The 11,224-nt window shown below is 42.1% G+C and overlaps 1 protein-coding gene across 1 annotated transcript in view; it reads left to right on the forward strand.

Moving 5' to 3' along the window:
* Positions 1–11,224, forward strand: part of LOC138605348 (E3 ubiquitin-protein ligase RNF123) — a 151,927-nt gene that overhangs the window by 31,260 nt on the left and 109,443 nt on the right. The window contains exons 27-32 of the mRNA XM_069677529.1: positions 1,990–2,167; positions 2,815–2,889; positions 3,484–3,571; positions 3,841–3,928; positions 5,507–5,591; positions 9,781–9,920. Coding sequence (XP_069533630.1) covers positions 1,990–2,167; positions 2,815–2,889; positions 3,484–3,571; positions 3,841–3,928; positions 5,507–5,591; positions 9,781–9,920 — 654 coding nt within the window. The remainder of the gene's footprint in view (positions 1–1,989; positions 2,168–2,814; positions 2,890–3,483; positions 3,572–3,840; positions 3,929–5,506; positions 5,592–9,780; positions 9,921–11,224) is intronic.

Here is an 11,224-nt window from a genome sequence, read left to right on the forward strand (position 1 = left end):
TTCACTTTGGATTTAAAAACATTGAACGATTAATTCATTGAGTTTCTAGTCATTTTTTAATGTATTGTATTGTATGTGCTGGGTGCAGAATACACAAGATTTCAGTATGGACATTTGGGACAGAAATCGTTAAACTGTCCTGAGAGACAGAGAGTACTGCTTCTCTGTGTGATAAGGACACATAGGTCGTAAGGTCCACCAATGTATACCAATGACAGAGCCTACGAGTGGCCATAGCAGGACATCCTACCCGAGAGCATAATTCACAGTGGTGACGGCATCAGACTAGTCTTTGTTAGGCGGTCACAAAAGTAAATTGACTCTGGTTTTTGACATCCAGCATTTAATGTCTGAAACATGAAAGTAAATGATCTGGGGTGCCGCTTTAGCTCAGTGCGTCCCATGTACAGAGGCTACAGTCCTCGATGTGGCGGCTCCGGGTTCGACTACCACTCCACTTTGCCACATGTCGTCCCCACTTTCTCTTCCCTTTTCCGACACTATCCACTGTCTTCTTTCACTGCCAAAAAATTGTGTGAAAAAATAAATAAATAAATAAATAATCGAGACTGTCGAGAACATACATCTGTGTGTCATCGGCATAACAGTGATAGGAGACACCATGGTTCTGAATGAACTTGCCTAAAGGGAGCGTGTAAAAGGAAAACAATAGAGGACCGAGAATAGATCCTTGGGGAACACCACAGGTAAAATCAGCAACTGAAGGAAGCTAGCTGAAAAGTTGTTGTTGATCAAACTAAGAAAAGGAGGTGGCTTATAGACTGCTGGATTCATATTTTATGATCTTTATTTTTTGCTTTTGTTTCTGTGTCTTGTCAACAGTAACCTGTCATTGTTACCTGTGTTACAGCTAACATGTTATCAGGCAACAATATTCCCATTTATCCTCATGCAGTGGTTTGAAATAGTTACATTTATTAGCCAAGTAGTTTGAAATCATGAATCATTTTTAATGTGTGTGTTGTAAAATGTTCAAAGTGCACACGGCTAATCTGTTGATCCTGGATGACGTTCTCTTAAATTACAGTGCGCTCTTATTTTGAAAACAGGCCAAAAAAAAGTTGAGACTTAATGAGACTTTAAACCCTGATCATCATGAATATGAGGTGATGATCTTGTGACTGCAGGTTTGGGACAGATTCATGAGTGCCATGCTCATTTTAATTACTTCAGTTATTTAGTTTTACAGATTATCTCCTCAATGTTTCCACACTTTGATCTTTAGTTTTAATACCCTGTGATCAGAGAATGTCATAATAAATGTTCTGAGTGGATTTGACTGATGAGTGATCTCTGTGTGGAGGCTAAAGGCCAGTTCAGATCAACGATTCGCAACGAGACTGGATGCAACTGCTAAAAGAATCCATCGACATCTGATCGCAAACGTGGGTCGCTAAAACTGAGCCACATCAAAGCAACGCAACGCGCACGGACGCAGCTGACTGTCTCCATAGCAACGACGCACCAACATACCCCACTACTTCTGTGTGAATACTATAACGTTAGTATTAGGCCCAGGTTACATGAATGAACTAGCTGGATTTCCGTTCTAAAAAGAAGTGGAGGACAGTGACAGTGACGTGCTCACAGTGTTCGCTGTAACACTGATTAATAAACGGTGAGGACGGAGAGTTAGCACAGAGAGGATCTGGAGCCGTCGTTGGCTACTGCAGCACCAGAGACAGGGTGCCTACGCTAACTTCTGCTGTTTCCTGATTGGCTGAAGGGAAATACATCATTCAGTTCTAAAACTGCATTTGGAGATTTGACACGTCAAATATTCTGCAACTCCACGCAACGGCTTCAGACGCTCTGCAACTAAGCAGCTCACAGCGCTGCAAGTTTCTCTGCAACATTCTAAAACTGTTTTGTCGCGTTGTGAATCATTGATCTGAACTGTGCTTAACAGAGGTCCTTATAAAGGCTGCAGCATGATGTGACTCTGTGTGTGTGTGTGTGTGTGTCCAGGACAAGATGCTGGACGTGTACTGGCTGCTGTGTGTTTGTATCCGGACCATCGAACACGCCGACAACACCGGCTCTTTGTTCGCCTTCGCTCCAGAGTTCTACCTCAACGTGGCCATGAACGCCTACAGCGCCCTCAAGAACTACTTCAGCCCCGCCAACAGCATGGAGGAGCTACCAGGTAAAACTGTGACAACAAAGTAACACTGAAGAACAAAGTTCTATCTGCATTATAGCGTCACGCCCTCAGGGGAAATGGTGGAAGAGGAAAACAGAGGAAGATTGTTCTTTACTTTGGAGGAGTGCAAATAGACGAGGTGGAAGGAAAGAAAACGCTGAGAGAAAGTCGCAGCCACATTTTGATTTAGGAGATCGAAAATGAAAACTCTTTCAAACCCATTTTCAATTTACAACAGAATCGAGGCAGCCCTACTCTCACCAGAGCGAACAACAGGAGGTATAAAGACACATTGATGGGGGTGAAATCGGCATTAACAGCAGCCTCTGTCAGACCCTCTCCTCTGAATAACAACAGGAGTCATCAACTCGCTCATGTTGCACCGTCGACATGTTTCTGACCTTCCTCAGGCTCCTCTCATGAACGGCTGGGCGGGGGTCTGCGGTGTCAGAGCCCTGCATTAACCTGCACGACACTTACCTTACACATTGATTTATCGATGCACACACTCGCACTGTGACATCATTACCTGTGTGTCACCTGAAACCTGCAGCTTCAGCTGTTCAGAGGGAGCTGACGGAGACCCCGGTCTGCTGGACACGTTTTCTGCACGTAAGCACAACTTCATGCGTGTGTGTTTCTGCCCGCAGGCTACGAAGAAACCTTGACTCAGCTGGCTGCCATCCTCGCCAAGCACTTCGCTGATCCACGCATAGTTGGGACAGGTAACACTCACACACACAACCACACACTGTACATGTGTGTGTTTTTCTGCAGGAATCGAACCCCTCTTTCTCGTGTCCTTCCTTTCATGCATTTTCCTCTTCCCCTCTTTCTTCTCTCCTTTGCTCTCTGCTTATTTACTGTGGTGATAAATCAGCTGATTTATGTTCATCTTTCTGTTCCTTTCTCACATGTTTTTCCTCTCCGAACAGGAACTCTTAAACATACATTTTACATGAGATAAAACTCACAACCTTCTGTAATGAAGAGGAGATTTTGCTTTTGTCACGCTTTTCTTTCTTTCCGCTCCCTGCAGCATGAACTCAATGAATTTTAAAAATGCAACGCTTATCATAAAGCCCTTATTTAACAGCTCTCCTGCTCTCCTGTCAGTTGTTCTGTAGTTGCACAGAATGCACGATTTTGATCATATCTATAAACCAAACACAACTTGTGTGTTTGCTTGTGTTATTGTACAATGAATTGTATCCCTGCGTGTGTGTGTTTGTTCTCTCAGTGTGTTTTGGCAGATGGATTTTTAATAAGCGACTTTTTTTTAACGTCTCTACCAACATGTTTTTTTCCCTTCCTGTCAGATATCAAAGACTCTCTGATGCAGGCCCTGGCCAGCTACGTCTGTTACCCACAATCCCTCAGGGCAGTGGAGAGGATCCCAGAGGAACAGTGAGTGTGGATCTTGGTTTTCTCTCTGATTGGTCAGACAGAAAAGATTTGCATCATCGGAAAGGCAGCGTCTTTGTGTTTGTTACATTCACAGTTTTTTAATGTAGTTTAAGAATCGTAGTTAAAGTACGTCAGAAAAACTTGTTGTAATGTTCAGTCACACACACACACACACACACACACACACACACACACACACACACACACACACACACACACACACACGGTCTGTTTATAACATGTGCTCATGTTGGTTCTCATTGTTTCAGACGTGTAGCTATGATGAGGAACCTGCTCGCTCCTTATGAGCAGAGACCGTGGGCTCAGACCAACTGGATCCTGGTCAGACTGTGGAGGGTGAGCACATACACACACACACACACACACACACACACACACACACACACACACACACACACACACACACACACACACACACACACACACACACACACACTCACGTGTTATAAGAAGAAAATACCACCTTTGCTCAGTATGTAAGTTCAAAAAGGTGTGGCACTTCCTGTTTTTCTTGCAGACCCCTGCACATGCTCAGTAGTGTTTTTCTCTCTGACCCGATATAAACCAGCTTGTGTCAGCAGTTTTACAGACGTCTACTTCATAGTGGAGGTCTGTGAGGACAATGCGTCCTATAGTTGGACCAGCTGGGCGTAAAAAAAAGGTCTTATCTCGTACGTCTGACTCAAAATCTGAGCTCCATCAGCACCTGCAGGGCGGGGACAGCGCCGCGTTTCTGTCCGACACATGCTGCAGCTGAGGGGAGAGCTCTTTGATTCAAACAGGAACAAAAACGAAACCTGTTGATCATCTTCCTGTCCGATCACGGTCTTTAGTTTTAACACCATTTTATTCATTCCTGCGCTGCCACTGTGTTTTTCTTTTAGGTTTTGTGACTGTTACTTTTACAGTTTGTTTTACCGTGGATTTCAGTCTGACTTTCTAAACTTACGCCTGCTCCATCCTATGCGTAAAAGATACACCCGGGTGCAACACAAACGGGGCTTAAGTCTAACTGGTGCACAGGGCGGGATTTAAAGTCTGCTCTAAGTCGGACGTAAGGTTACGACCAGGTGTACGCCCAGCTGGTGCACTCAGCTCCAGCATGTTAGCATTTAGCTAGCCTCACAGGTTACATATCCGTCTGCAACATTTAAATGCATAAATAATTACAATTCAATCATATAACATATATTTCTGCATAATAAAGACTTTTACTTTTGGGTACTTTAAAGGATTTTATTTATCCATGGACAGCTGTTACGTCTTTTCTTTAAAGCCACCAGACTCCATTAACAGAAACAGTAATTTTACCTCACAGAACACAGGAGTTCTACCTGCCTTGATAAAACCTAATGGAGGTAAAATGACTGTTTTTATGAATGGAGTCTGGTGTGTGTGCAGAGAGCGATGTAACGTCTGTGTGTGGTTAAAACAATCATCTTCCTCTGTAACAAAAAGGTCTATCTCTGTAGGGATCCTTTCTGTCATGTTGTCACACACTTAGAATAACAATCTGAGCCTGTCAGTGGAAACAACAAGAACTTTTAGTGGACGACCTTTGACCCATCAAGGATTATGTTGCAGCCATTACAGCCTGTTTCACTGCTGCAGGATGAACACATCTACTGGAGACATTCACACACTGTTAAAAAAAAGAGCCCGGGTTTAAAACAAACTATTGCATTAATATCTTTTTCTATGTTTTGACTTGTAGTCTATTTTGATGTTGAATGTTATTCTGTTGTTTTCTGTAAGTAAACTTTTGAAAGCAGGATTTTAAGTTGTAAAGTATTTCTTCACTCTGTTATTCCTTCTGTTCCTTGAGTTAAGTACCTGAGTACCTCTTCATACAGGTTAAACTGGCAGCACACTGTTTGTGTGTGTGTTGTCTGAGCTCTTTGTGTTGTTTTTCAGGGTTGTGGTTTCGGCTACAGATACACTCGTCTTCCTCACCTCCTGAAAACCAAACCTGAGGACGCCAACCTGCCCAGTCTGCAGAGTAGGTGGTCTCGCTCTGTGGTTGTGTTTCTCTCTCTTTGGTCTCTCTGTCAGTGTGTGTGTGGGCAGCGGGAGGCTCAGCTGCCTGTCACTGTGAATGTGAATGAGTGTGTTTGTTGCTGTTAGCTCTGTGGGGGGCCAGTGAGCAGAGCAGGGGGGCTCCAGACTTCTCCTGTGGCTGGGATCACATCCAGCCGCTCAGTAGGCCTAAAAAAAGATGTAGCTGAAATAAATCAATCAATGATTTCTTTCTTTCTCTCCGCACATCCCCCTCGATCATTTCTGTTCTTTGTTTTAGTCTGGGAGTGTTCCTGCTTCAGGTTGGAGTATCCGTAAATAACCTGAGGCCATGACTTCCTGTCTGCAGCAGGTTTATTTTTACAGCGTCTCTGCTTGAATTAACGCAGTTTTAAAAGACGTGAAGTTTAAAGACTGGAGTGAAGCTGTCACGGATGCTTCTGCAGAGCGTAGAGACGGAGACCAAGGTTTTATTTTTGGAAGCAGGACAGAGTTGTTGATGTTTCCTGACTATAATTTAATCTCACAGTGAAAAGGAAGCAATAATCATAGTTGCACATATTAATGTGTACACATATTTATCTTGTAAAGATAAAGAGGACAGTTTACTCTGGGTTAGTGCACTGAGTGCTTACAGTTCATTTAGAATCATAACAATACACAACACAAAGCTTTTAGCAGCTATGTTCAGTGTTCAGACCAAAAGTGAGGCAAATATTTCACACTTTATGGGTACGTGCAAAGTCAATGCAAGTGACAGCAGGAAGCAGAATCACTCTCACTTGGTTTAAAATAATTCAACTCTACAAAGAAATTTGTGAGAGTCTGTCGGCGTTGAGTCTCTCCCGACGTCCTGACAAATCATGAATTAATACTATTTACAAATCTGCATCGTGATGTTGTAATTTCAGCATCCTCTTTAAGCGTAGGCTGAGAATGTAGGACATCATTTTTCTAATTAGAGGCAATTTTCTATGTAATTTAAGAATCAGAGGGTTAACACCTGCAGAGATTTGTCAAGTGAAGAAACAAAAAGAATGAGAAAAGGTTGTTTTTTTAACACATCGTAGTTTAATCTGCACACAGGCATAAGTGTAAACACCACAACTAATAATTTTACAGTAGTTTATGTGGCAATACATTTATTGATTATATGCAAATTAAACAAATGAGATGTAATATGTTAATCATTCTTTGGGCAGAGCCAGGCTGGCTGTTTTCCTCTGTGTTTGTATTTTAGGCTAAGCTAAGCTAACCACCTGCTGGCTTTAGCTTCATATTTAGCTTACATACATTAGAATGTATCAATCTGAACATCTAACAGGAAGAGAAGAAGAGGTTACCTCTGAATGTAAAAAAACACTCTGTCTCAATGTTGGTCTAAGTGAGGTTTGGGGTTCCTCAGGGTTCAATTCTCGGTCCTCTTTCATTGCATTGAATGGCCAGGCTACGACTGCTGCATCACTGAGTCATCAAGATTTCTCAGTGTCACTTCTCAGATCACACTTTTATTGCTTTATCCATTTTCTTTAATTGTTTTTGTCCAAATCAGAGGATAACCAAAGTTTTTACAGATCATCTCGAGGGGAACATGAACCATACTTCTTCATAATCCTTTAAACTGTTGTTTAGATATTTCAGATATTTCTATCCATCGAACCTGCTGCTAATGGCTTACAAATATTTTGAAGACGTATTTTTTCTTCCCTCCTGCTTCCAGTCTTTGTGCTAAGCTGGGCTAAACACACTCCTAACATGAAGTGTATTAGACGCTCGGGGATGAAATGGAAATTTTATTTGCCACATGGGGGACTGTTCCTTTGACAATCGAGTGTCAGCATGCGTTGCCGTGTCATTGTCCTCTCTGCTTTAACGTTTTTTTTCTGCTCCTCTGTGTGTGATTTTCTGCTTCCTGCATGATAATCGACTTTCATCTGTGTGCCCTCTTGTTTGCATGCCTTTCAGGGGATCTGTCCATTGCTAGTTTTCAAAGTAAGTTTATTCCATCGCTCCATTTTTGTTTGGCTGTCTTCATTTGTTTTTCTCTTTAAAACCCCTTTGACTCTGTGACAGTCTCACGTAAAGCTCCTCAGTGTGATGTAGGAGTCAGTAGATGTGGTGTCTCCTCAGAACCACTGGACCCATTTTAAGAACCACTGTATGTTTGTGTTTCCTGTGCCCTCTCCCTCTCCCTTTCTCGAAGCAGGTTATATTGAAGCTTCGTAGGCATCATTTATATTGAGGTGGTTTCTACGACTTACAGACCCAGGACCTTCCTTAACTCACTTTATTATTTCTACGTTTTTTTCTTCTGCAAAGAAAGTCAGAAATTCTCGTTGTGTAATCGTAATTCTGACTTTAAACTAAAGTTAATTAAAATAAATGTAGAAAAGAGTTTAACCTCAGAATTGTGACAATTCTTAAAATAAAGTAAAAATTTGGACAATAAATCCAAATTATTAAAATACATTAAATTGTGCAGTATTTTTTTACCTTATTGAAATAAAGTCAGAATTCTGATCATAAATGGGACCTCAGAAAATAAAGTTTAATTGGGGTAGGCAGTAGCTCAGTCTGTCGGGGCTTGGGAACCGGAGGGTGTACAGCAGTGAGCTAAAGTGCATTTTATTAATATGGAAACTGTCACATATTCAGAGAAACAGTGGAGGTGCAGCTAGTTACCTGATTTACATTCAGCTTGTTTCATGTGTTTTTAATGTTCACATTTAAACTGTGAAGTGAGAAATAACCGTCCACAGTTCAAATAAGAAGCAGAATGTTTCCTCCTGATTAAAGAGCATTACGTGTCAGTAAATGGAGCTGACAGTAGCGGAGCGTTCAGTGTGACCTCAGCATCTCAGGCAGTAAACAGTGTGTTGTGCTTTCATGCTTCAGACGTGTTGATTCGATCCTTCTGGGAAGCAGCAGAATCAGAGGACGGAGAGGAGAAACTGATTATTAGACTTCATGACTCCACCGTGTTCACATCACGTCTCCCACAGGAGCAAAGAGCCGTCCCTCGTCTTCTCCGTCCTCGTAATCCTCTTCCTTCAAACCCTCCTTTCTTTCCTCTTTCTGCTTCGTCTCATCTCTCCTGTCACTTTTATTCATCCTGAATTTAATCTGTTTATTTGACAGGGACTGAGTGCAGTGATAAACACGAGTCAAAGTATGTTATTTTTCAGCTGTATTCCCCGGACTGAAGTTTCACTCTGGATTAAAATCACAAAGTTATTGAGATCATTTATAAGAGTGGAAATGAAAGAAAAGAGGAACTTAATCATTAGAATTCATTCACAGTGTGCGACACAGAGGCTCGTGATACGGCGAAGCAGTGGATATGAATATTAATGTTAATAGAAATATGAGCTGAATGAGAAACACTGAGCAGCTTTATTAGAATCTGAAACCTGCAGAGCTGAAGCACAGACACTATATTACAGAACTGTGGGGGGCAAAAACTCTGTGTGTGTGAGAGAGAGAGAGAGAGAGAGAGAGAGAGAGAGAGAGAGAGAGAGAGAGAGAGAGAGAGAGAGAGAGAGAGAGAGAGAGAGAGAGAGAGAGAGAGAGAGAGAGAGAGAGAGAGAGAGAGAGAGAGAGAGAGAGAGAGAGAGAGAGAGAGAGAGAGAGAGAGAGAGTCATATGAATGATTTAAATGTCTTTTTAAATATCTATTTATATTTTTAACTGTGCGAGGCTTTTCTACACAGGACTGTGTCATCACCTATCTATGTTTGTTCCATCATTAAACTACCTAAACAGAGGAAAGGACAGTTTGGTTGTATATAACATATATTCTGATATGTATTTTATTGATGCTAAAATCTGTAAATGAACATGTTTGTATATAACGTCTGTATTCGGGGCCGGCAGCAGCAGTGTGACACTTTTCTGAGGAAAATCACAGAGAAAGGAGAACGCTCTGAGGATCAAATTATCCCTATAAAATGTTTGTAATTTAGTTTCACAGCGCTGTATAAAGAAAGTTATTACTGTTATTACCTGGTTAGTTTGTCAGAATAATGTCTGCTTCATAAATAGCTCACCACCTCTTCCCTGAGCTGTCCTCAGGGACCCATCCAGGATTAGGACGACACTGTCAGAATAAAAGTTTCTGATGTCTCGACTGTTTGTTTACCTGTGTGTCCTCTCCCTTGCTCTGATTGGTTTAGAGCCGTGTCCGTCGTTGCTGCTGCAGAGACACATGGCGGAGCTGCTGAGCTTGGACAAAGACATGGCCGCCTCCTTCCTCAACAGCGTCCTGAACCAGCTCAACTGGGCTTTCTCCGAGTTCATCGGCATGATCCAGGAGGTGAGAGAACGATTCAGACACAGCGTGTTTACAGGAGACAGATTTCCTGTGTGGAAACATCAGGACCCCGACCAATGTGTGGAATAAGGTCTGCATAACACGGCCAGTTAGAGGAGTATACCAGGCTGAGGAGACTTCATTTGAGTTTGTAGTTTATCTTTACTAACGTTGTGAAGGTTGAAACAGGAGGAGGGATGATTAGAGGACTGTTAAATGATCAGTAGGGCAGAAATGTCTCAAACTGCAGCTCTCCTCAATTTAAGAGCATTTGTTAGACCTAAGTGATTTTCATAAAGCATTTTATACTTTTGGGTAATTCAGTTTTTTAAACCTGGGTTTTGTTTTTACATAATAGTGGGTCTAAATGTCTCCATGTGTTTATCCTGCAGCAGTGAAACAGGCTGTAATGGCTGCAACATAATCCTTGATGGGTCAAAGGTCGTCCTCTAAAAGTTCTTGTTGTTTCCACTGACAGGCTCAGATTGTTATTCTAAGTGTGTGACAACATGACAGAAAGGATCCCTACAGAGATAGACCTTTTTGTTACAGAGGAAGATGATTGTTTTAACCACACACAGACGTTACATCGCTCTCTGCACACACACCAGACTCCATTCAGAAAAACACAGATTTTACATCACAGAGCACAGGAGCTGCAGCTGCTCTACCTCTGCCCTGATCGGTTAGTTTTTTGTGGTTTGTGTTTTAAAGGTTTATTTCAGATCCAACACGATTTTTGTGTAACACACAACAACACAAACGATGACTGATCGAGGCAGCAGTAGACCAGCGCCCTGCGAGGTAAAATGACAGCAGAGTCTGGTGCCTTTAAAGAGAGCGCTGTAACAGCCAGATGTGTTTTAATGAGCATCTCCCTCGTTAACAAAAAGACCCATTATGAAACATTAGCTTTGTTGAGCACCTTTCGAGTCCCTCTGAGGTGATTCTTTGTTTTAATGACATGAATCAAACGGTCCCCGGGCAGGAAGGAAATATCACATCTTTAAGAAACAGCAGCGCCTGCAGGAGTTCAGAAATGTTTGTTAGGACTGTCAGCTGTAATCACATAAGATTAACTCACTGGTCTGCTCTGTTAAACACAGCGTCAGTCACAGTGTGAAGACAGGAGCGGCTCAGATGCAGGATGCGGTACACATTTAAAAATAGAGCTCCGTTTGTTTCCAGCTAACGAGATTATTCTGGCTTTTAGATAAATCCTCAGGAAAACGCTGTGAATCATCCGACTTAGCTCCACTCAGCGTTCTAATTGATCAGACTCCTGTGGGAATATCTGGTTTTATCAG

This window comes from Semicossyphus pulcher, unplaced genomic scaffold (genome assembly GCF_022749685.1).
Source record: "Semicossyphus pulcher isolate SPU_LCO1_2020_fin unplaced genomic scaffold, fSemPul1.0.p SCAF_3, whole genome shotgun sequence".
Lineage (NCBI taxonomy): Eukaryota > Metazoa > Chordata > Actinopteri > Labriformes > Labridae > Semicossyphus > Semicossyphus pulcher.